The sequence below is a fragment of the Macaca nemestrina genome, chromosome 6 (assembly GCF_043159975.1).
Source record: "Macaca nemestrina isolate mMacNem1 chromosome 6, mMacNem.hap1, whole genome shotgun sequence".
Taxonomy (NCBI): domain Eukaryota; kingdom Metazoa; phylum Chordata; class Mammalia; order Primates; family Cercopithecidae; genus Macaca; species Macaca nemestrina.
Genome location: NC_092130.1, coordinates 8,538,720 through 8,565,031, shown reverse-complemented (window position 1 = coordinate 8,565,031; position 26,312 = coordinate 8,538,720). Strand labels below are relative to the sequence as shown.

The 26,312-nt window shown below is 39.4% G+C and overlaps 1 protein-coding gene across 7 annotated transcripts in view; it reads right to left on the bottom strand.

Annotated features, from left to right (window-relative positions):
* LOC105480870 (F-box and WD repeat domain containing 11) overlaps positions 1–26,312 on the bottom strand; it is a 140,505-nt gene that overhangs the window by 14,108 nt on the left and 100,085 nt on the right. For all 7 annotated transcript variants that reach the window (XM_011740064.3, XM_071098092.1, XM_011740066.3 and 4 more), the window contains 5 exons: positions 21,834–22,020; positions 20,901–20,991; positions 13,373–13,510; positions 1,844–1,962; positions 103–352 (listed from right to left, as the gene is read on the bottom strand). In XM_011740064.3, coding sequence (XP_011738366.1) covers positions 103–352; positions 1,844–1,962; positions 13,373–13,510; positions 20,901–20,991; positions 21,834–22,020 — 785 coding nt within the window. The remainder of the gene's footprint in view (positions 1–102; positions 353–1,843; positions 1,963–13,372; positions 13,511–20,900; positions 20,992–21,833; positions 22,021–26,312) is intronic.

The window sequence follows — 26,312 nt, the reverse complement described above, 5'->3', positions numbered from 1 at the left end:
TAAAGATCTTACCAGGTACCAGGTTGGTATAAGCCACCTCTGCTTTCTCTCTGTTCTAAAAGGGACAGGAGGAGGCTGGGTTATGACTGCAGACATACTTACTTTGATGGTCCTGTCACCAGAGGCGGACACAATGTACTTGTCGTCAAAGTCTACTACATTGACAGCAGCCCGGTGGCCAACCAGGACACGGCGTAAAGTGATATCGGTCGCAGAAGCCATGTCCCACACAGCAATGGAGCGGTCCTTGGAACAGGTCACCATTAGTCCATTGCTGAAGCGTAAGTGCAGTACGGCCTCATTGTGGTGGATCAATGTGTTAAGAACTTCACCCGTGTTCACATCCCACACCCTAGGAGAGAAGAGAAAAAGCATGATGCTTAATTACGGAGACAGCCAGGAAATGATTCTGGCATCTGAGTTCTGTCTGGGTCTGCAATGGCTTGGATATGGTTTGCCTGACTCTACCAAATCTCATGTTGAAACTGATCCTCAGAGTTGGAAGTGGGGACTGACAGGAGGTGTCTGGGTCATGGCGGTGGATCCCTCACGAATGACTTGGTGCCATTCTCATAGGAGGGAGTTCACTCTTAGTTCTGAGAGAACTGGCTGTTGACAAGAGCCTAGCAGCTCCGCCCTCTCTCTTGCTTCTCTCTCACATGTAATCTGCATACACTGGCTCGCCTTTGCCTTCTGCCATGAGAAGTAGCTCGAAGCCTTCATCAGAAGCAGATGCTGGTACCATGCTTCTTGCAGAGCCTGAAGAACCATGAGTCAAATAAACCCCTTTTCTTTTATAAATTACCCAGCCTCGGGTATTCATTTATAGCAACACAAATAGACTAAGACAGGGTCCATTCTTAATGAACCTAAGGGCATGATTAAAAGGTGCCCCTAAAAAGCAATTTCTTTATTTGTTGAGAAGTGCTGAGATGGTTTCAGAAAAGGTGGCTAATTCTGGCTCTGCTCGAGTTTAGGTATATTTAGCAGTCAGGTATTCAGGGACGGTGTCTGCAGGCTCATGCTGATGGCAAAAGACAATTCCTCAAGAAAGCAGATTTTGTATTGAGTCTGAGATAAAAGGAAGAAGGAGCCTTGTTGGCTGAAGAACTGAGAATGGTTCCAAGCTTACAGTTCTTGTTGACCTCTGGCAGACCTCTGAGTCTATTATTTATCCACTGCAAACTGGGTAAGTCATGATGCCTCATCAATCACCACATCCACTTCTTTACTCAGCTGCTTTATGGACAAAGCCAGGGTCTCCCAACTGCTTTGTATGTCCAGGGATTTGGGGGCAGCACTTCCACATCATGGCTTTTCTGTAACCCTCATCTCCTAAGAGGACAAGTTCACAAAGGGCAGAGGGGAAAAGACTCAGGCCTCTGAGGCTGAGACATGATCTCTGGCAGAAGCAGTGGTACGGAAGCACTGAGTCCAGGAGAGGATACCAGGCGTGCTTCAAGCAGGGGTGGTGATGCTTCAGGCAGGGGTGGTGATGCTTCAGGCAGGGGTGGTGAAAGAGTCCGGGAGTGACTCCTGGAAGTGAGTGTCTCCTCTCTGCTCTGGACCAGTTTCCCAAAAGAAGAAAGCCAGCCTAATACTTGGTATATGCTCTTACAGGAAAGCATGTTGTCATCTCTATAATGAACAGCAACAGGAATAGAACACCCTTAACAAAAATTAGCTTTTCTGCCTAATTTGCTCAAACATATCTACAATAAAAGTTTGAAATACAGCATGTAAAAATGTAAGTGTGTGTATGCCTCTCCCAGAGGAGGATGTCAATCTCAGACTTTCTCAGGGAAGGCTTACAAGTTAAGACCAATGAAGCCAGATCACTCACCTCACCGTAGAATCTGAAGAGCCGGTTACAATGACACGCTCATCATACTGCAGACAGAGGACAGAGCCTGTGTGTCCCGTTAACACTTTCAAACATTCCAGGCTGGTTTTATCCCAAATCTATTGAGACAAGATTAGCCACAAACGATGATTTATTATACTATATTTTGATGAATGTTACTGTCCCACTTTATGTTGATTATAAAATAAAACACACTTGGGTTATAGTAAGTAAGAAACACTGAATATCAAACAGGTAAGAAATGACAAGTAGGAATACAGACAATAGTGATTAACTACAAGGATAGATGTGCTATTTTGCTTAATTTGAACCCTTAGCTATTGATCTTATTACACTTATCAACAGCCTCATAAAGGGGACTTTTTAAAAATAAAATCTGTGAAAAGAATTCGCTCACTGGCTGGGTGTTGTGGTTCATGCCTATAATCCCAACATTTTGGGAGGCAGAGACAGAAGGATCGCTTGAGCCCAGAAGTTCAAGACCAGCCTGGGCAACATAGCAAGTCAATCTCCATAAATGTGTGTGTGTATGTGTGTGTGCGTATTTTTTTTTTTTTTTAATTAGCCAGGCGTGGTGGTGTGTGTCCCTGTAGTCCCAGCTACTCAGGAGGCTGAAGTGACAGAATTGCTTGAGCCCAGAAGGCAAGGCTTCAGTAAGCTATGATCACACCACTGTATGCCGGCCTGGGTGACAAAGCAGAACCCTGCTTTGTCATTTTATTTTTATGTCTCGTAAAAATAAATTAATTAATAAAAAAAGAACTGGCTCACTCTCTGGAAAGCAACATGACAACATTTAATTATTAAGACCTTTTACAAATGCATACCCCTACATTTACAAAAATAAAAAGTAGAAAATGAAACGTCCATCATTTCATAAAAGTCTCAAAGTAAACTATGAAAAGTGTTTAATGAGAAAAGATCATGCTTTATTACAAAGTTAAGCATTTTTTAAAAATCAGAATAAAAATTATCTATAAAGTGACACAATGACTGTATTTTAGAAAAGGAAAAAAGGATTAAAGGAGGTAAAATGTTGTCAACAGTTGTTTTCATGCTCTGAGTGTTCCTCTTCTCGCTTCTTTTACTGCCTCCATAGATTTGTCTTTTCCAGAATGTCACAGAGTTGGAATCATACAGTATGAAGCCTTTTTACATTGGCTTCTTTCACACAGTAATACATACTGAAGGTTCCTCCCTGTCTTTTCATGGCTTGATATACATTCCTTTTTCGTGCTGAAGATTATCCCATTGTCTAGATATACTACAGTTTGTTTATCCATTCACCTACTGAAGGACACCCTGGTTGCTTCCAAGTCTGGGCAATCATCAGTAAAGCTGCCATAAACATCTGGGGGCAGGTTTTTGTGTAGATGTAAGTTTTTGACTCAGTTGTGTAAATACTAAGTAGCAACACTGCTGGATCATATGGTAGAAGTATGTTTAGTTTTGTAAGAACTGCCAAACTGCCTTCTGAAGTGGCTGTACCATTTTCTGTTTCCACCAGCAATGAATGAAAGTTCCTGTTCCTGTTGCTCCACATTCTTGCCAGCATTGGGGGTGTTGTCAGTGTTCTGGATTTTGGCCATGCTAACAGGTGTGTAGTAGTGTCTCACTGTTATAATTCACATTTCCCTGACGACCTACAATGTGGAACATCTTTTCACATGCTTATATGCCATCTGTATATTGGTGAGATGTCTGTTAAGGTCTATGTCTTATTTTTAAAAATCAGGTTAATCTAATTGTTTATTTTCTTACTGCTGAGATTCAAGAGTTCTTTGTATGTCTTTTGCATATATTTTCTCTAGTCTGTGGCTTGTTTTCCCATTCTCTAGACAACGTCTCTCACAGAAATTTTTAATTTTAACAAAGTCCAGCTTATTAATTCTTTATTTCATGGGTCATGCCTTTGGTATTATATCTAAAAAGTCATCAACAAACTCAAGATCATCTAGATTTTCTCCTATGTTATACTCTACGAATTTTATGGTTTTGTGTTTTACAATTAGGTCTTTAATCCATTTTGAGTTAATTTTTGTGAAGTACATAGGATCTGTGTTTAGATTGTTTAGGGGTAAGGGAGGCAATATGGTATCTAATTGCTTCTGCCCCATTTGTTGGAGACAATCTTTTCTCCACTGTATTCTTTGCTCCTTTGCAAAAGATCAGCTGACTATATTTATGAAGGTATATATTTCTGGGCTCTCTATTCTGTTCCATGGATCTAGTTGTCCATTCTGTTGCCAGCACCACACTATTGTGATTACTGCAGTTTTACAGTAATTCTTGAAGTACGGTAGTGTTAGTCCTCTGTCTTTATTCTACTTCAATATCATGCTGGTTTTTGCTTCTCCATATAAACATTACAGTCAGCTGGTAGATATCCACAAAATAACTTGCTGGGATTTTGACTGAGACTGCATTGAACCTATAGACCAATTTGGGAAGAAATGACTGACATCCTCACAATAGTCTTCCCACTCATGAGCATGAAATGTCTCTCCCCATTTATTTAGTTCTTTGATTTCTTTAATCAGTCTTACAGTTTTCTTCACATAGATCTTATACATATTTTGTTAGATTTATACCTAAGTATTCCATTTTGGTGGGGGGATGCTAATATAAATGCTATTGTGTTTTTTGAGATGGAGTCTCACTCTGTCACCCAGGCTGGAAGTGCAATGGCGCGATCTCGGCTCACTGAAACCTCCACCTCCCAGGTTCAAGCGATTCTCCTGCCTCAGCCTCCTGAGTAGCAAGACTACAGGCGCCCACCACCATGCCTGGCTAATTTTTGTATTTTTAGAAGAGATGGGGCTTTGCCATGTTGGCCAGGCTGGTCACGAACTCCTGACCGCAGATGATCCACCCACCTCGGCCTCCCTGAAGTGCTGGGATTACAGGCGTAAGCTACTGCGCCCAGCCATGTTACTGTGTTTTTAATTTCACATTCCACTTGTTCATTGCTGGTATATGGGTAAGCAAATGACTTACGTATATTAATCTTGTATCTGGCAAACCTGTTATAATCATTTATTAGTTCTAGGAGGTTTTTTTTGTTGATGCTTTCATTTTTTTCCACAATCATGTCATCTACAAGCAAAGACAGTTCTAATGCTTCCTTCTCAATTTGTATACCTTTTATTTCCTCTTGACTTATTGTGTTATCTAGGAGTTCTAATACAATGTTGAAAAGTAGTGGTGAGTGGGGACATCTTTGTCTTATTCCTGATCTTAGTGGGAAAGTTTCATATTTCTCAGCACTGTGTATGAATGTTAGCTATAGGCTTTTTGTAGATACTCTTTATCAAGTTGAGGAAGTTCCCCTCTATTCATAGTTTACTAAGGGTTTTTATCATTAAAGAGTGTTCAATTTTGTCAAACGCCTTTTCTGCATATATTGACGTGATTTTCTTCTTTGGCTTATTGATATGACGGATTACATTAATTAACTTCTGAAGGTTAAACATGAAGATATTGGTCTGTGGTTTTCTTAGAATGTCTTTATCTAGTTTAGTACTAAGGTAAGGATGGCCTCATAGAATGAGTGACGAAATATCCTCTCTTCTTCTATCTTCTGGAAGAGATTGTAGAGAACTGATGTAATTTCTTACTTAAATGTTTGACAAAATTCACCAGTAACCCATCTGGGCCTAGTGCTTTCTGTTTTGGAAGGTAATTAATTATCGACTCAATTTCTTCAACAGATAAAGGCCTATTCAGATTATCTATTTGTTTTTATGTCAATTTTGGCAGATTGTGTCTTTCAGGGAATGAATTCATTTCATATAAATTATCAAATTTGTAGATATATTATTTTATTATTTATTTAATGCTCATGAGACCTATAGTGATGTCTCCTCTTTCATTTCAATCTTAGGAATTTAAGTCCTCTTTTTTCCTATGTTAGCATAGCTAGGAGCTTATCAATTTTACTCATCTTTTCAAAGACACATCTTTTGGTTTCCTTAATTTTTTCTATTGACTTCCTGTTATCAATTTCACTGATCTCTGCCCTAATTTTCATTAACTCTTTTATTCTGCTTACTATGGATTTAAACTGTTCTTTTTCTAGTTTCCTAAGGCGGAAGCTTAGATGACTGATTTTAGTCTGTCTTCTTTTCTAATATATGTACTCAAAACTATAAAATTCTAAGCTTTCACTGCATCCCACAGATTTTGATAACTTGGGTTTTCATTTTCATTTAGTTATACCCACCCACACATGCACACATGTGCACACACACAGGGAAGGAGCAGAGAAAGTCTCACACTGTCACTCAGGCTGAAATACAGTGACACAATCACAGCTTATTACAGCCTTTGACCTCCCGGGCTCAGGTGATCCTCCCACCTTCAGCCTCTTGAGTAGCTGGGACTACAGATGCATGCCACAATGCCCAGCTAATGTTTTTTAATTTTTTTGTAGAGACAGGGTCTCCCTATGTTGCCCAGGCTCGTCTCAAACTTCTGGGCTCAAGCAATCCTCCCACCTCAGCCTCCCAAAGTGTAGGGATTACAGACGTGAATCACTGTGCCCAGCCTCAAAATATTTTTAAAATTTCTCTTGAGATTTCTTCTTTGATCCATGTGTTATTTAGAATTATGTTACTTAATCTTAAAGTATTTAGGAATTTTTCCAGCTTCTTTTTGTTACTGATTTCTAGTTTATATCCACTTGTGGTATGATCGGACATTGTATTAATTTCTAGCCTTTCATTTTTTTACTGATTTTTTAAATTTATTTTTTATTTTTCCATAAGCTATTGTACAGGTAGTATTTGGTTACCTAAGTTCTTTAGTGGTGATTTGTGAGATTCTGCTGCACCCATCACCCAAGCAGTATATACTGCACCATATTTGTTGTCTTCTATCCCTCGCCCCCCTCCCACTTGTCCCCCCAAGTCCCCCAAGTCCAATGCATCATTCTTAGGCCTTTGCGTCCTCATAGCTTAGTTCCCACATAACAGTGAGAACAAGATGATGTTTGGTTTTCCATTCCTGAGTTACTTCACTTAGAATAACAGTCTCCAATCTCATCCAAGTTACCGCGAATGCTGTTAATTCATTCCTTTATATGGCTTCATAGTATCCCATCTTATATACATCAATCACAGTTTCTTTATCCACTCAATGAGTGATGGGCATTTGGGTTGGTTCCACAATTTTGCAACTGTGAATTGTGCTGCTGTAAACATGCATGTGCAAGTGTCTTTTTTGAATAATGACTTCTTTTCCTCTGGGTAGACACCCAGTAGTGGGATTGCTGGATCAAATGGTAGTTCTACTTTTAATTCTTTAAGAAATCTCCACACTGTTTTCCATAGCGGCTGTACTAGTTTACATTCCCACCAGCAGTGCAGAAGTGTTCCCTGTTCACCACATCCACACCAGCATCTACTGTTTTTTGATTTTTTGATTATGGCCATTCTTGGAGGAGTGAGGTGGTATCACATTGTGGTTTTGATTTGCATTTCTCTGATAATTTTTTCATGTTTGTTGAGCATTTTTTCGTATGTTGAACATTTTTTCATACGTGTGTTGACTATTTTGTATATCTTCTTTTGAGAATTGTCTATTCGTGTCCTTAGCCCACTTTTTGATGGGACTGTTTGGTTTTTTTTCTTGTTAATTTGAGTTCATTGTGTTTGTTTTTTTCTTACCAGGTCAGCCAGGTTCTATAAAATCTCAGCACTTTAGGCTCTGGCTAAGCAGTTCCTACTGAAGGTAGACCTTGTCAAGAAGTACAGAATAACCTAGTATAGGTAAAAAGGTTTATTTTCCCTCCCCACTGCTGGAAACACAAGGGGATTTTTTCTGTGATAATCACTGACAGAACCTAGTAGAGCTCTTGGAGGTAAAACTCACAAAAGTGTGGTGGGGAGCCCTGATGACTGGCTCCTCCTCAGTTTATATTTCTCAGACTTGTCCCACACTGAACCTCCAGCAATTTTTCAATTACAGTTCAGGTTACTCTACCTAGGCACTGGTTCTCGTGGATGTTTCTGCGCCAGTGAGTTATGATTCTCTGTATTTGCCTGTCTCTCCAATTTGTGGGGCAGCAGCTTCTCCTGTGACCTCACTTCTCTTAAATAGAATGGCTGATTTTTCAGTTTGTTAGGATTTTTACTTGTTGTCAGGACAAGCAGCACCTTCTTACATACCAAACCCACTCCCTTCTTTTAATCTTTCCAGTGTTTCCAAGTTAACGATATTGTTGATATTTCATGGGAGATGAGAATGTTTTCAAAGATTGAACTATTAAAAATAGACTGTGCACCTATTTCTTGACATGTACGACAATACCATCATAATTTGCAGTGACTCTATAGTTTACTGCAAATGAACAAGATTTTATAAATGATGTAGACACTGAAGTATAATATCTTTCCACAATAGCAAAGCTTGATTTTAATTTCTGACCTAATGGAACCTGAGTTATTTTTAAAGTGATTAGTGATCAAGGATTGGTGCAGAATAAGGTAAAAAAAGGTTTCCAACCACTGGTCTAGATAATCTCTTCAAAGCGTACTTCTGCTCTACTATTCTATGTCTTATAAATCAAATGGATGTGCCACAATTAAGAGAATTCTTTTGAAAATACATCTAGTGTAAATGAATTCCAAGCCCACAGCCAGACTATGCTTTGACAAGGCTGTTATAAACCATTCTTATCTATTTCTTAAAGAAAAACTACCAGTATTAAATAGTAGCATATGTCACACTTTCTAGAGATACTGGTAGCCACAGATTAGGGCTATCAAATATACGTAAAAATAGAGTTCTGTGGGCCAGGAGCAGTGGCTCACACCTGTAATCTCAGCACTTTGGTAGGCCGAGGCAGGCGGATCACTTGAGGTCAAGAGTTTGACACCAGCCTGGCCAGCATAGCGAAACCTCATCTCTACTAAAAATACAAAAAATTAGCCAGGCCTGGTGGCGGGCACCTGTAGTCCCAGCTACTCAGGAGGCTGAGGGAGGAGAATCGCTCACTTGAACCCAGGAGGTGGAGGTTGCAGTGAGCCGAAATCGTGCCACTGCAATCCAGCCTGGGCAACACAGAGAGACTCTGTCTCAAAATAAAAGAAAAAAAAATTAAAAATAGAGTTCCGTGGTCAAATAAGTTTTGGAACTTGGGAAACACTGGGTGTCTCTATTGTAGGCATTTTCAGAGCCTTTATATGCCACTGTATCCTGTGAATTTCTAAGCTGGAAACACAGCATGTAGTGTTATCTAAACTTCTTTGGAAGGCATTATTCTCTGCCTAGAATGCCTGCTAACATCCTCTAGATTCACATCCACAGAATATCTTTTGGCAATCACTGCCATACACATAGGAAACCAACAGAACAGTTTCTTATGTTCTATAACTCAGAGTGTGTTTGACCTACGTAGCTGAATTACTAAAATTCCACTATTTCACTTTTTAAAAAACAAACAAAAAATAAAAATTAAAAAAAAAAAAAAGGCAGAAAAGCTTTATTTCACCCAAAGTAGAACAATAACAGAAAACAGGGCCAAGATGGAGAAAGCCCACTGCAACCTATCTCTCCAGTTGATTAGAACTAAAAACTCCTGATAAAAACTAGTTGAGAACTCTGAAAAGTCAGGGGGAAGGCAGATGTGGCAAGGGGTCAAAATGTGAAGAAACAATCCGCATGGGGGTGAATTTGCCATTATTTTTGTTTGTTGTTTTCTCTTTTCTTTGTGTGTGTGGTTTTTTTTGTTTTTTTTTTGTTTGTTTTTTTTTCCAAATTGAGACAGAGTCTTGCTCTGAATTGCAGTGGTGTGATCCTGGCTCACTGCAACCTCTGCCTCCTGGGTTCAGGCAATTCTCATGCCTCAGCCTCCCGAGTAGCTGGGATTACAGGTGCCCACCACCACGTCTGGCTAATTTTCTGTATTTCTAGTAGAGATGGGGTTTCACCATGTTGGCCAGGCTGGTCCTGAACTCCTGGCCTCAAGTGATCCACCCACCTCAGCCTACCAAAGTGCTGGGATTACAGGCATGAGCCACCAACACCCGGCTTTTTCTTTTCTTTCTATTGTGGCTTTCACTCAAAGGCAGGCCCTGACCAGGAAGCTATAGTGAAATAGCAATACATGCAGCTAAAGTTCTGAAAGAAATCCCTCTTTCTAGGCAGAGGGGCTGGAAAAAGAGATCCCTGGGGGTTTCTTTTCTCTCTTTTCTCATAGGGCTCATGGCTCCAGTCATGAAGATGCACTGCAGAACAATGGAAAGGATAACAAAAATTCCAAGAGTGACCCAATTTTTCTGGCCAGAGGAAAAGGAAAAAAAGTGTCCTTATGAGCTGAAGAGACGTAGGGAAAACCAAGAGGAAAGAACTAGAAATAAAAGAACCCAAACAACACATGACTTGGGCTTACTCTTGAGCTGTATATGCACAGAACAGACTGAACCAGCACAGCAAAGGCTGTATAGCTGAGCTGATATTTCAAGCACTGCTGAAGCCTCAGATTAACCTCTGAGTAGTGAAAGCCCATGACAGACCCAAAGTGGCACGGCAAAGGCTTTGAACAGTGGAAAAGAGATTAGAACCATCCCCCCAAACCCTCTGATGATGCCAAGACAGAACTTGTGTTCTGAACCCAACTAAGTTGACTAACTGCTTAAAAACACACTTACCCAAAAACATCCCCCAGAGGATTATAACAGAACCCACAGTCTTTACAACGTAATATCCACAATGCCCAAAATACTAGTTTAAATTACCTGGCATACAAAAATCAAGAAAAATGAAAAATCTCAGGGGACTGGACAATCAACAGATGTCAAGCTGGAGGTTACCCAGATGCTGACATGGTTAAAGATGTTAAGCAGTTACTCTAACTATACTCCACAGGATAAAGAGAAACGTGCTTGAGGCGAATGAAAAACAGAAAATTCTCAGCAGAGAAATAGAAACTGTAAAATATCATAGCTGAAATTAACTCACTTGATGGGGCAGAGGGTAACAGGAGAATAGAGATGAAGAGATGAAAAATTCAGTCAACTTGAAGATAGGCCAATGGAAATTACCCAGAAGGGAGAGGAAAAAAGATTGAAAACAATGTGGAACAATATCTAATTTTGATCTAATATTTATGTGATTAGAATCTCAGAAGGAAAGCAGAAATTGGTACAGAAAAAATATTTGAAAAAATAATGGCGGAAGACTACTGAAATATAAGTAATGAAAGACGTAAATTTACAGATTCAATGAGTTCAGGGAGAGGCTTCTTGGATATAATATCGAAAGCATGATCCATAAAAGAAAAAACTGGTAAGTTGGACTTCATCAAAATTAAAATCTTCTGTCAAGTACAGTGGCTCACGCACGTAATCTCAGCATTTTGGGAGGTCTGGGTGGGCAGATCACCTGAGGCCAGGAGTTCAAGACCAGCCTGGCCAACATGACCCCGTCTCTACTAAAAATACAAAAATTAGCTGGGCATGGTGGCGCACGCCTATAGTCCCAGCTATTTGGGAGGCTAAGGCGCAAGTATTGCTTGAACCCAGGAGGTGGAGGTTGAAGTGAGCCGAGATCATGCCCCTGCACTCCAGCCTGGGTGACAGAGTGAGACTCCATCTCAAAAAAAAAAAAAAAAAAAAAAAAAAAAAAAAAATTAAAATTTTTTGCTTTGTTAAAAGAGATCTTTAAGAAAATGACAAGATAGCCAGGCATAGTGGCTTACACCTGTAATCCCGGCACTTTGGGAGGCTGAGGCAGGTGGATCATCTGAAGTCGGGAGTTTGAGACCAGCCTGACCAACATGGAAAAACCCTGTCTCTAATAAAAATACAAAAAATTAGCCAGGCGTGGTGGCGCATACCTATAATCCTAGCTACTCAGGAGGCTGAGGCAGGATAATCACTCGAACCCGGGAGGCGGAGGTTGCAGTGAGCTGAGATTGCGCCATTGCACTCTAGCCTGGGCAAAGGTAAAACTCTGTCTCAAAAAAAATTTTTTTTAATAAAAAGAAAATGAAAAGATATTTTCATTTTCTAATTGGGAAAGATATATGCAAAACATATCTAACAAACGACTTGTATCTAGACTACATAAAGAACTCTAAAAACTCAATAATAAAATAAAAGAACCCCATTTTAAAAATGGGTAAAAGATCCAAAAAGAAACTTCACCAAAGAATATAGAGATGGCAGGTAAGCATGTAGAAAGATGCTCACTATCATCACTGGGGAAATGCGAATTTAAAGCAAAATGAGGTATGTGCACACACCTACTAGAATGGCTAATATCAAAAAAATTGAGACAATCAAGGGCTGACAAGGATACAGGACAAAAGCAACTCTCAGGCCAGGTGCAGTGGCTGCTCACACCTGTAATCCCAGCACTTTGGGGCAGGCGCATTACTTGAGGTCAGGAGCTCAAGACCAGCCTGGGCAACATGGCAAAACACCATCTCTACTAAAAACAAAAAAATTAGCTGGGCATGGTGCCACGTGCCTGTAGTCCCAGCTACTAAGGAGGCTGAGGTAGGAAGGCAGGAGAATTGCTTGAACCCAGGAGGCAGGTGACAGAGACAGACTCTGTCTCAAAAAAAAAAAAAAAAAAAAAAAAAAACAACAACTCTCATCACTGTTGATGGGAATGTGAAATGGTACAGGCACTGTGGAAAACAGCTGGGCAGTTTCTTAGCAGGTGAAACATACACTTACCATATGAGCCAGCAACCTCACTCCTCAGTTTTCACCCAATGAACTAAAAATTTAGGTTCCCCAAAAAACCTACAGGTATATAATTATGGTAGCTTTATTCATAATTTTAAGAAACTGGAAACACCACAAACATCCTTCAACAGGTGAATGGGTAAGCACAGGAAAGAGGCAGAAAAGTCCAGGAAAAGAAAAGGGCAGGACAAGGGAATTGGGGGAATGAGAGAGCTGCTCCATATTACAGTTACACACCTCTGTGTGTTTATCAAAACTCACATAATTATACAACAAAAGAGCAAACTTCCCTGTTTGTAAGTTATGTTTTTTTACAAAATTTAAAAAACTCGATGCTTTCTAAAATATGAGGACATAAGCTACAATGTAAAATAAAATCAGATTAGATCAGCCATCAGATTAAACGTAAGAAACAATAGTTTATCTACTATTGAAAAGTTAATGAAAACAATATAAGTTGCTATCATTCTGTGGTATTATTATTTGAGTCCTTCTCAGAAACTATAAAAGGTAATGGCTTTGGCAAAGCAACCAAGAGCCCTGTGATACTGGGATATTTTCTATTTACACCTAATACAGAATAAAGAACGTGACTGTGCTTAGAGAAGGATAAGAAGTGAGACAATCCAGGATCTTGTATTAGTTACGGGGAAATGCTCTGGCTCTAGTTCTTTAGAACTACACCGAGAGCTGCCAAGATTGAGTGGAAGAGATAAAAACCAATCTGGAGTAAATGGAAAGATTGTCACATCTAGTGTCTAACACATAGCCACGATTCTAAAAATAATACATATAAAATTCAGTCATTCACCTTAATAGAATTATCTCGTAGGCCACTGATAATTTTTTCATCATCGTACTGTAAACAGTAGACACCTTTACTATTTTCAGAGCGGCACTGAATCCTCTGCAAGTTGTGTCGTCCGCACCGCCAGTTAGATTCTATAGTCTAGGGGAAAAAGGAGACAAGAGATGAGTTTTTGTGAATCAACTTATTCTATTAGGTTTCAGACTTCGGCGTTGCTTCCAGAAACAGCATACCACCAACACCCCAATCTTGGTTTGCATAACTGTCTGTGGATAGGATCATGCTCTTTTCCAAGTAAGACATTAACCCAACAATGTTTTCTCTTAAACTTTCCCTGCCCATCTGGCAACTGTCATAGGATTTCCAATGAGTTTTGGATTGGGCTTGAAAAAACTGGCCTCGACAGAATTCAGTATGTTTAAAGAATGCCATTTGCACCCAAAACACGCAAATAAATAGTAACTCATTGGGTCGCTCCCTAATGCCAATTAAAAACCATCATTAAGCATATATTGACAATCTACATACCCAAACAAAGCATTGTCTTGATCACTGAGGAAAGATACTGAGCAACTACTATAAGCCAACTACATAGGAAGAATTTTATTTATCATTTTTAACCTTCCTAATGTTTCTGTAGAGTAAAAATGGTACACTTTAGCCCTGGATTCTTGTTCCTCTTATCATTCATGCAACATTTGCTGAGATGTTAATATATTCCAGGTACCGTGCTAGGCACTGAGGATAAAAAGATCAACAGGAGACATACTGAATTCAGGGAGGCACCATTCCAATATCTAGGCCCATGGCATCTGGAATAGATAGACACTAAACTAAGTTTATTTGGTTAAATGATCCATAATAACCTTGGAAGGAGGAAGTACTTATTATTTCCTTTTTACAAACAAGAAAACAGAGTTTAATTTGCCTGCAGCCACAAAATCAGTAATCAGACCAGCTGGAAATCACACTCAGTTCTTTCTGACTCTGAACCCATACTTTGCTACTAACATATTCAATACAAAACAGGATGGGCTTGCCTCTTGAGGCAGTGCACACAGAACGGAAGATCAGTAACAATTCCAAAAGTGCCAAATGAGTGATAAAAATTCTAAGTGCTGCAGGACTTAAGGGAGATAATGAGCTCTATAGCCTGGACCACTGGGCCAAGTTTAGTGAAGAAGTAGGTCATACCCAGAGCACCAGAAGACCTAACCTCTGGGAGTAGATATAAGTGATTTTTAAGGCTCAAAAGATACAATGTCTCTACTAAGAGTAACTAAAGTCTGAATTCCTGATCCTTGAAATTAGGGGAAAATAGGGATTTCAATAACCTGTTATACTTCAGGATATAGTTTCTCTCTGAGTAGCTAATTATTTCTCTACAGCTAAAAGTCTAATTATCTGCTTTGTTGAAGAAAGGAGTACTTAATTACTGGCTCTACTGACATCTAACAAAGTATTTCTTCTTATTTTGAAGGTAGTATCCTTCTGTGTACTCTAAAATCTTAAAATTAACTGAAAGCTATGTGCCAGGCACTATGCTTTCCTAACACTATACCACTCACTTTATATGTTTTGTAGCTAATTTAATCGTAACTCTGAAGCAGGAATCATTGTTTGCATTTTATAGAAAAGGAAATGGAGGGTTGGAGATATCGATACACGTATACTTAAAAAGTGAGTATTTCTATAATTTGTGGCCCCAGAGCTTAGCAAGAGTCCTGGAAATACGGTATCTTCCCTTGAGGAGCTCCCATACACATCTGTGAGGGCAGCATGGCGTATTTCCAATGCCCAGGAGATGCAAGGACGTGCCATGGAGATGCCAGGAGAGGGGAAATACTCATCTGTCCATCTGCCACCAAGTCAGAACTTCCTAGCCTGGGTCATCATCTCTAGTGACTTGGTAAAATATTAGACATACAAAAGCACACTTCAAAATAAAAAAAAATAAAAAATAAAAAAACATAACCCAACCACCTCTGCTACCTCTATCAAAGTAGCAACGGATCTGTCCGGATAAGCAACTTTTTTATTTAAAAAGAGGTCCAGAATACAGGCATTTCTTAAGCAGAACTCAACGCATGGAATCATTGAGAGAAACAATGTATTTTTAGATCATGATTGAGCCATCTCAGCATGCTGAGCACTCCAGGAAAATGCTGATTTAGTAGGCAGATGTACTGGTAACAAGTCTACTTTGTGGCCAGTGACTCCTGGCAGTGGTTACAAATGTTCACGTTATACCCTCTGGGGGCCCACAGAGTTGCTACAGAATGTATGAGTTCATATGAACCCACAGTATTACAAAGATGAATACATAATATGTTTTTACATATATGCCAGGTGTTACCAAGCTGTTCTTAGGTTTAAGAGGTATACAATTGCTTTAAGATGACACTGAAGCAGTAAGTAGCTTTGTTTCGCTTTATATTTCAATGACTAGAAAAAGCACATTTACTACCGCATGAGAGTTTGAGGGGGAAACAATTATTTTAATTTAAAAGAGGGGGTGGGGGGAATCCCTATACCAAAAAGAATTTCCTACATGCTCTCCCACTACTCTAAAATGTTTCCTAGAAGTGGGTGATGTGGCTACAATCTTTAACTGTACCCAAAACCCTGAAGACGCAGCAGAGAAGACTGCCCAGAGGAGCCAGGGTCCTCTGTACACACTCAGCCTGTGATACATCAGTCCCCTGAGATGTCTGGACAGAGGATGACAACAACAGTAAAGGCTGAGCTATACTCTCTATCCCCAACCCTCAAGTAAGAGCTAGGGAAGAGGACCTCACAAAAGCTCTGCTAGATACCAGATTTTCATTCTAAGTTGAACGGAAGTTAGCAAACGGCTTAGCTTCTCAACACTTACAAAAAGCCTACTTTTCTCGAATAAGTTTCTGCATTTTAAAAGAAATAGTTTGTCAACCAATTCCTGATGTGTCATTTTACAAAGTCCTCACCTAGGCCTGTTTTAGAAATCATCAGTTTCTTGAATCCCAAAGTGTAGCTTGTTTTGAAAAGCCGTGAAAGAGACACGGAGCCAGAGCAGGGAGTTGACTGCTTTGCTGCGCACCAACCCTGGGTAATTCCTCTTCTCAATTCCCTAGGCCACCTGCACAAAAAAGCAGCACTTCCTGTCAACTACGCCAGCCTCAAAAACTACCCCCATGATGTCTGACGACCTCGACTTTTACCTGAATGCTTATAAGCCAGGTCTTTTTTTAGAAAAACTAGACATTTAAAACTGGCAGGTAGCCCACTGTGGTAGAAAATACCTGGGTCAAGTAGCAACTTCGGCAAAGGACTTCCACTGCTGTAAAGATGGGAAGAGTAATATCTACTCCCTCAAAACCACTGTTAAGGTTCAAATGAGATTATGTATGTAAGTTCTCATTATAGTGCCAGCAAATGGTAGTTACGTTCTTCTTCAGTTGTTGAAAACGTTAACCAAAAAGAAAGTGGGCTGCAACAACAAATACATAATTCTCACAAAGTTGCCAGAAATCGTTGTCTCAGTGTAGGCTGATATTTAATGCTAATAAGCCTGAGCCTTCCCTAACCATTCCCAGGAAGAGGCTCAGCCTTCAAATGGAATCCAACTATTATCCTAATGCCAGCAGCAGGAATAGAGGTCATACACAGGTGCACCTCTTTAATTATGTGGATACCTATCATTTCACTTAGCCATCATGTGGTATGGCTACTGTAGAGGAATATTTCATGTTTTTGAGAACTTGTAAAATCCCCTTACCCTGCACAAATTTTCAAAATACTGGGAAAGTAGCCATGATACACAGAGTATACAGCGGCATTTAAATTGGCAATAGAGTGAAAACAGATGTCTGAGTATGGAGGAATAACATTATTTTTAGAAGCCTAAACACAACTGGGTGGGTGGGCAAGTTTTGACATTTTCTGGTCAGGACAATGTTAATATCAGGTTTGCAAACCACAAAAAAAGCTCCCTGCTTTCCCTGAATAAAATGTGGCTTATTAAAAGGTGTGATACAACACACCATCATTTTCCCAGTGGTCTGTCCAAGAAGAGCACTTCAAAGGCTTCAATGCAATGAATGAAGAGAGGAAGAAGGTAGATTACTTGAAGGAGTTTGTCACTACTCAAATGGCAAAAGAGAAAAACCCAAGTTCAGAATACCAGAACTCTAGGGCTGCTATAACAACTCCCAACTCTCTGTTAATGGGCACTTGGGGGCACGCTAGAGTGAAAGCAGCATGGACTTTGGAGTAAAAATCTCAGCTTTGACAATTTGAGGATTAAATTAAATCACTTGTAGCAAAGCATCTACAGTCAGCCCACCATTGATGGTAACAACAATAACAACAACAACTAAGACTCCAGACAGCAAAGGAGAATATGGCTGCTTCTTTTAGGAGTGAGCCTCAGGTTTTCTAGGAATTCCTTCTCAATTCAGAGGCCCTCTAAACCCTCTCTATGTGTGGCAAGAACACCCAGGCGAGATGAGCCTTTGCAGAAAGCTTACAATACATATTTATTCTCCCCAGACTCCATTTCTCACATCCTCATTTCCTGAATAACAGGAGTTGGCTGCACTAAGCCAGGTTCTCTATTTTCCCTTAAAATTAAGCCAATTTTTGGTGGGTCAATGTAGAAGGGCAGATTCAGAGATGAACATTTCCTTTCTGTTCATCAAAGCCAAATCTGGGAATGTACAGATTACAGGAGCCGGCACATAAGCCAAGCTGTCGAGGTGGAGGAAGAAGGAAAAAAAGAAAAAGGTGTTGTGAACTGGCAACCCTGCAAAGTATATGGGAAAAAACACAAGAGACTCTAAAGCTATGTACAGGCAACTGGGGAGGGAGGGGGACATAAAACAGCCACTTGACATTCCAAGTGTCATTTATCTTTCTGCAATGTGCTTAAAACCCTACTACTTTCACATAAGTGGACTAAAACAGGGCCCACTAATCAGATCTTAACTCATACCCTTTTTTCAATGAACAGTCAAGGACACTGAGTATTCGCACAATTAGAGAAGGAGGCAAACACCACCTTGAAATTCAGCAGGCATAAAACATGCCTCTTTCTCCCTCACTTCTTGAATTTTCCACTCTGAAAATGACAAACAACAACTCTCAGCCTGAATAGAGCTAGACAGACCTCAGTTAAAATCCCATCCCATCTCTTCTAGTTAACTATGCAGCAAGTCCTAAAACTTCTTTTAGTCTCAGTTTCCCCCTATTATAAAGATAATAACATGCACCTTGTAAGAATAAAAAACAGTAACCTATGTAAATCACCCAACACAGTTTGATATATGTAAGGACTTGAAGTGGGTATTTGTAATTATTATAGTCTGCTTGTGAGGATTTTGTACCAGCCATATGAACAGAGTCAAGCCCGTGAGAGTCTCTCATTTGATCCAGGATCACTGAAAGAACTCTCTACATATAACTCTCTATATTCTGTTTTACTCTGGACAGAATGAAACACACTCCCAAAACAGGAATAAAAAAATCTATTTTGAGGTGGTAGCAGTGGTCTATTGTTAAAAACTCGTATTAAGGTAGAAGGGTATACGGTTGATCACAGACTCAATTACCCACTAGCTGTGTGATCCTGACTGAACTGTTTAACCGTTTTAACCTTCTAAGGTTCCCTCAAATTTAAATAAGTACTTGGCCTACCTTTCAGGTTTTGTCCAAAATGTTAAAAGAGAAAATGCATTATAAAGTAGTTAACAAAGTATCTGGCATAAGTAAATGCTATTAGTGGTACATTACTTTTATGATTATTACTAGTAGTGCATATATCAAAGTATAAACATCATCGCTTATATTAAGAGGTCTAGCCCACAAAAATCTGGAGAAGACTTTTGTGGTCAACCAGTGGGTTTTTCCAAACCACACTTTAAGAACCACTGGGTAGACCACCGTGATGTAGAGGTTGTGTCGCACAGGGTTTTCCCATAGAGCTGTTTCCTCTCACACCTGCCTCCCCTCCTACTTTAAAATATCATTTGAGCTTGAAGAAATGATGATGGCAGGTGGTGTCACATAGTGTCATGTCACAGAATACTGATTTCACATTGTCAATTATAAGAGCAGTCATCAGGATTCAATAAAATAATCTATGTCACCACATCTTCAACCTGATCAGAGTTCTTCCAAGGTTCCTGTTCATAATTAACTTTAAACATCATTCTTTTAAACATCATTCTTTCCTTCTTTCCAAAGAATTTTTTTGATAAAATTATTCAAAGAAGTCTGGAGATAACTTTGTAAATAGTTGCCCCTCATCAAAGGAAAACAAAAAACAGAATGTAATGTAGTTTATAAGATGTGTACATAAGAAATGCCTTAGTACAACTACCTAGGGGTAAGCGACAGCCCCATCTCCCCTACGACACACACACATCAACCTAAGATTAAAGTTAACACCATGTCTCAGCCACTAGCCCTGCAGGGGCAACTTACTCTAAGTTTGGAACTGCCAATGGTCAATTAATTCTTAAACTTTATGATTTATCTAGTGAAAGTTTTTATTTAACCTCCTTAAAGGGTTGCTTATAATCGTTTCAGACAGCAGAATATTCAAGACAGTTTGTGTTTTAAATAATGATATTCCAGTCACATTCAGATTTACCATTAATGGAATGATTCCATTATTCACATCTGCCTGGAAGGGGGGAGGGGTCCGAAAAAGCACATGTTTCTCCCTTAATGAATTTTGGCACAATAACTTTTATGTCTATCACCTGGGGGAGAGGATTACTTCACATTTGGGAAACTGAGTATATAACTTTATGGGTGATATTGCATCGCCTAGCAAAGGCTAAACTTTTCTGCCAAGGAGGAAACAGTGAAGTAACCAAGACCTGCCAAGAACACATGTGAAAGAGTTAATGAGAAATGCCTGTGCATGTCTTTCCTGGTTCAAGGAAAAAGTCTAAATAGTAAAACTGAACTAATTAGAACACATGAACGATATCAAACATCTCCAGTGTTTCTCATCAAGTTTACAGAGTTTTACTGGTCTGGTGAAGTTACGCTCAAATCCAAAACGGTCCAGGAGCATAATCTGCCCTATAAATCCACCTAACTGTTGCTTAGAATGATATCTGCATCATTTTTATGAAAAACTATGAGTAATGTACAGAGAAAACTTGGAATGTGCCTTCTCTAGTTCTCTAGAGATGGCTCAAAAATATAAAACGATGCTTACTTTAAAAAATGGGGCCAGGGATTTTGGAAAATTTATCAGATTAGAATAAAAGGATGATTTTAGATTAAGGTTTGAATTAACTGGCAGCCTTGCAGAAGCATTTCATGTTTTAGAAAAGTTAGATATTCTTTGCAAAAGACATTATCTTTTCTGAAGAAGAGCTGCAGATTATATACATCGTGACACATTTACTCCAAAAGCCCAACTTTTAAAAAAAATTATTAGTTCTACGATTTTAGAACAAAAGAACACTCTAAGGGAACATAAAAAGTCGAGAACAAGACACTAAGAGCCCATAAAACAGATAAATCATAAAGTTACCTCTATATCCTGGATAATCTTTGGGTATAATGACCTATAAAATGAATTTGGAGGGCCATCTGTGGGTCTGTTTTTAAACAGGTACTGATCCCTGGCAAATAAAAACAAACAGATGTTACATTTTTGCACATAAAATTTTTGCACATAAAATCTAAACATGGTGCTGACAAAGATATATCTTTCATGTCTTTTAACTTGCATTGAGCTTTAACTGTTCAAAAGCAGGATTTCTGACAAATTTACATGTCAGAGACAAGTTTAGCTCAATTCACAGCTCTCTAACACAATCCTGATCTTCTGTTTTCTGAGTACTAATATATAACAATCTAGCCTTTTATTCCATAGAGTTTAATAAAAAGCGCTACATTGTGAAACATCTAACTTAGCACACATCAAACTTCCTCCCGTAAGGAAAATACAGCTCTGACCCTCACTCATAAGGAAAATACAGCCCTATATGCCCCTCTTTCTGTAGCTCTCTCTGTGCTAACTGGGCCATACAGCATAGAGCTAGCTATAAAGCTGCATCAGAGTTGTGAGTTTTCTCTGAAAAATCCTATCACTATTACTTCCTCTACCAGAAGTAATAACAAACAGGAAAGTGGCACTACCTGACTTCCTCTTATTTTTGTCGTATCTATATTTTGGTAATGGTATCATCACCTAAGCAAAACGTGAAGGAAAAAGCATAAACACATAGCTTTGAAAAGCCAAATCCCATTCAAACTATATAATACAGTTAATAAAGGAAATACACATTTCAGAGGGAGAAATTTTAACAGCTTTAACTTTTTCTTTCAACTTTCGATCACTCATTTTCCCCCCTTTTTAAAAAGAGGCCAGCACATTTGCAAGTAAAATTGCACTTTTGACTAATCAAGTTGACTCTGTCAATGAAATTTTTTCAAGGGAACAAGCAACCCAAGTACTTACCACCCTCTTCTCTCTGAAAGTCCTTTCCATAGGGGATCAGTGCGTACCATTCGTTCAATCAGCTTCTTCCACAGCATCCCTTCTGAGATCACCCGCTGCCATTCTTTACACACCAGCTCCGCTGCGCACAGAGACCTGGCGTCCAGGTACGAAAGAATGTTTTCTGCTATGTGATCTAAGCCTTGCTCTACAAAACAGAAAAGGGAATGAAGGAATGGGAAGAGAGATAGAAAAGAACCAGCCATCATTTCCTTAAAGATAAGAGGAATAAAGAAATCCTGAAATATTTTAGTAATATCAAAAGTTGTACAGATACTCAAATCCATGAGTACATAAACATACACACTTCTTTTTGGTTCTGATTTTTTACGATAAACAATTAACAGCAACTCTTCTCTGTGTGTAAGAGCTGACCTTGGACAGTTCTGTATTTGTCAAATATTATGATAAAACTCTTCGTTTTCTTTTATATAACTCTCACAGCCCTCCTGTGGGGCAATGATGCCCCAAATTTTACAGATGAAGTACAGAGAGGTAAAGAACTCAAGATTTTACACTCCAAGACTGGAACTCAGATTTCTTGCTTCAAAGTTTGTGTTCATTCCCATCTTATTCACTGTCTCTCATAACAAATCGTATCCCCATTAATCCATACCCGGTGTAAATCCCCGGGAGGTCAGAAGACAAACAAGGTAAAACACCGACTCATCTTGAAAAACTTACGAAAACTTAAATGGCAATCCAATAATTAAAGTCGATTGTGCTTAAATGTGTTTCTGTCAATCTTTTCATCTTTTATGAGTATCCATTTTCTGTTCCTAAACGGATGGGGACAATCTTCAAAAGCAATAGCCCCATGTCTACAAATCCTAGAATCTTAGAGGTTATTGGCTTCAACCTCCCACACGATACAAGGATACTCTCAAAGAAAACCACTCCCAGCCTCTGCCTGACATTCACAATGGGAAGATGATCAACATGGCCACCACTGTTGCCACCTGTAAACCCCCATCCTGTGGCAGTAAGCATGTCTTCTGTAGTTGCAAGAAATAAAGCTTATCCCCAAGCTTATTCTGTGCAGGGATGAGAACACAGAACATATCATCAGAAAATTCCCATTTCAAGTCCCAGGTTCACCACTTAAACTAGTTCTATGACATGAAACAAACACTGAAACATCCCTGTGCCTTGAATTTTTGTGCCTTAACATACAAAATGCTAACCACCAGTAACAACTGTCCTTTCTCACACTGTCAGAATCAAATTCAACAGTTTTACAAAAACATTTTATAGACAATAAAGCACTCTACAAGGTTAATATCTGTTCCTTTTCTCAAAATAATTAGAAGTAGTATAATAGCACTAAACTTGGTTGTTGAAAGGCCAGATGTAGGTAAATTATTAAACTTTCAGAGTCTCAGTTTCCTCATCCGTATAAGATTATGATAATAATCTCTACTTGATTCTGAAAATATCAAAATGAGATGATGCACGAAAAATGCTTTACAAACTAAAGTTTCTTCAACTCTAAGAATGACTATTATTATACCGTTGGTTATAATTTCCAGGTCCTTCATATACTAAAATTGTCTTACTCTGGATTAGATCAAAGACCCAAGCTATGATCTAAGAATAAAGACTACACTGGGACCACTGTCCTTTCCTGCGTGTCATTTATATTACAGTTAATGTGATCAAAGGCTGCACTGACTTCCTCTGACAGTCATATCACAGAAGACGCCTAACATGGCAGTACGTTAGAATAAAATCCTAGGCCTCTCCCCCCAAAACACCTATTAAAACAATGTCCCCTAATGCTCTATTTGTACAGTTAGTTGGAAAGGCAGGGGCAGCTTTGTGCAGTTTATATTTATCCTTACTATAATTCACCTTCAAAGCTTTGACCCATCCATTTCAGTCTCTAGAATTCTGATTTTTGTCACATCCAGAAGAGTGGGTATTCCACACCAGACCTGCATGATGGGCTAAAGTACTAAGGCAAACATGTTAAACCGTGTTGGCAAACACGTTAAATGGGTCAGAACCAAGGACAGCACCCATGACACTAGCTATTAGTAGCTATTATTATAATATTTTCCTCCAAGCTAACACTGATGCACTCATCAATATGCCCAGGGCACCCACACTGAGCCATCCGGTCTGCAGTCATCTATATGTGCCACTGCCCAGCCCATATCTCTCTATTCTGTCCTCAGGTATTTGGAAAAACCGGCCTATGATGATACTACCATTTATTTACTTCATTCTTCAGACCTACCTACTAGCCTGGTAACTTTATCCAAAAAGGAAATAAGGTGAGTTTGGTATGGCTGCTTTCATGTTCCCGTGCTGGGGTTTATTACATGAAGTTGTATTGAAATTTTTCACTTACATGTTGACACTAGCTGCTTGGTATCCCTTTTAAACATATCTAGTTCACATTCATTACAGAAAATCTATAAAGTGTAGATGAGCAAAATTTTTTACATCTCTAAACCCCATTTCCCAGAGATGGGAACAACTTTTCACATTCTGTATACATCCTTCTAGGTTTACACAACCATACACAATCTTTTCAGAGGCTGATTAGCCTTTGAAACTCATCTAAGAATTCTGCTAAAGTACAACATCTAATTTCATAGCTAAATCCCCCCAAAACACCTTCTCCAGTTCTTAAAACCAGGAATTCTGTTCATCAGTCATCTCTGGTGCTATCATGCAAGACTACCACGTGCAACTGTACAAGCTGTACAGGGCACAACCGTACCCAATAGTTCTGCATACTGGTTTTCAATTACTTCACAATGTTCTACAACTTGAAAAATCACAACCACAGGTTTTGCCACTATCCAGACATACAATGTATTTAGGCCTATTTGTTTATACGAGCTATGAGATTCCTAAATATCTTCACATCTTTCAAATACAACTTTGCTAACCTTTCCTTTAAAGCCATTATTCTTGGGTTGGGGGGGTGGAATTAGGTTAATGGGAGTGAAAATACGTTGTTTCTTTCTATTATCACTACACTATCTATTCTAAGCACATTATTCCTTCATTCTTTATAATCTTGCTCCAAATAGTTAATTATTTTGTTTTCAACTCTTTCAATTTACTTCAACATTTTGGCCAATTTTACATTATTTGGGGTTTGGTCCTCTTGGTGCCATTCTCAAAGGTTTCACAGGGACTCACTCTACCACCCAAGTTGGAGTACAGTGGCACAATCATGGTTCACTGCCACCTCAAACTCCTGGGTTCAAGCAATCCTCCCACGCCAACCTCCCAAGTAACTAGGACTACAGTCACATACCCCCACACCCAGCTAATTTTTTTTATCATTTGCAGAGATGAGGTCTCACTATGTTGCCCAGGATGGTCTCAAAACTCCTGGGCTCAAGCAATCCTCCTGCCTTGGCCTTCAAAGAGCTGAGATTACAGGCGTGAGCCACTGCACCTGGCCGCCTTTCTTCAATCTTCTATGTTTACTTAAAATCAGGGAAATCCAAGGATAATCACATGGGGTTCTACTTGTGCCTCTCCATCACTAGGATTGACAAATTAATCAGAATTTCAAACTGCAGAATCTGTCAGTCCTCTAAACATTTTCATTCAGTCTCTAGCCGTGGACTAACAGACTTGGCTCTTTCAATCTTTCGAATGCTGGGGTACTTATCTATCTTCCTTTTCCGGTTTCTGCACTTAATATCAGAACACAGCTAATTACAGCATCTCGCTCTGTCACCCAGGCTGAAGTGCAGTGACATGATCATGGCTTATTACAGCCTTGACCTTCCAAAATCAAGTGATCCTCCTGCCTCAGCCTCCCTAGTAGCTGGGACTACAAGTGTACATTACCATGCCAGGCAAATTTAAAAAAAAAAAAATTTTTTTTAGTAGAGACAGGGTCTCACTATGTTGCCCAGGCTAAGAACATGGCCACTTTTAAAGGTTTATATTACTTCACATCATTAACCCCAAATCCTCCTAAATGGTTATAAACACATCTCTAATTAATTCCCCTCTAGAATCCTCTGCTCTCTGAAAGGTGAAACAAACAGCAAGACAAGGATGCATTAGGGGCTGCATGGTGGCTCACACCTGTAATCCCAGAACTTTGGGAGGCCAAGATGGGCAGATCGCTTGAGTCCAGGAGTTTGAGGCTGGTCTGGCCAACAAGGCAAAACTCCATCTCTACTAAATATACAAAGATTAGCTATAGTGGTACACGCCTGTAATCCCAGCTACTTGGGAGGATGAGGTATGAGAATCACTTGAACCTAGGAGATGGAGGTTGCAGTAAGTGGAGATCACGCCACTGCACTCTAGCCTGGGTGACAGTGCAAGACTCTGTCTTTTAAAAACAATATAAAAAATAAAAAGAATGCATTAGGTACTTGCCTTTTCAAACCTCAAAGGCTGCAACATCCCCATCATCTGTGATGGGAAAGCAGCACCCAAACCTTCCACCTATCTGGG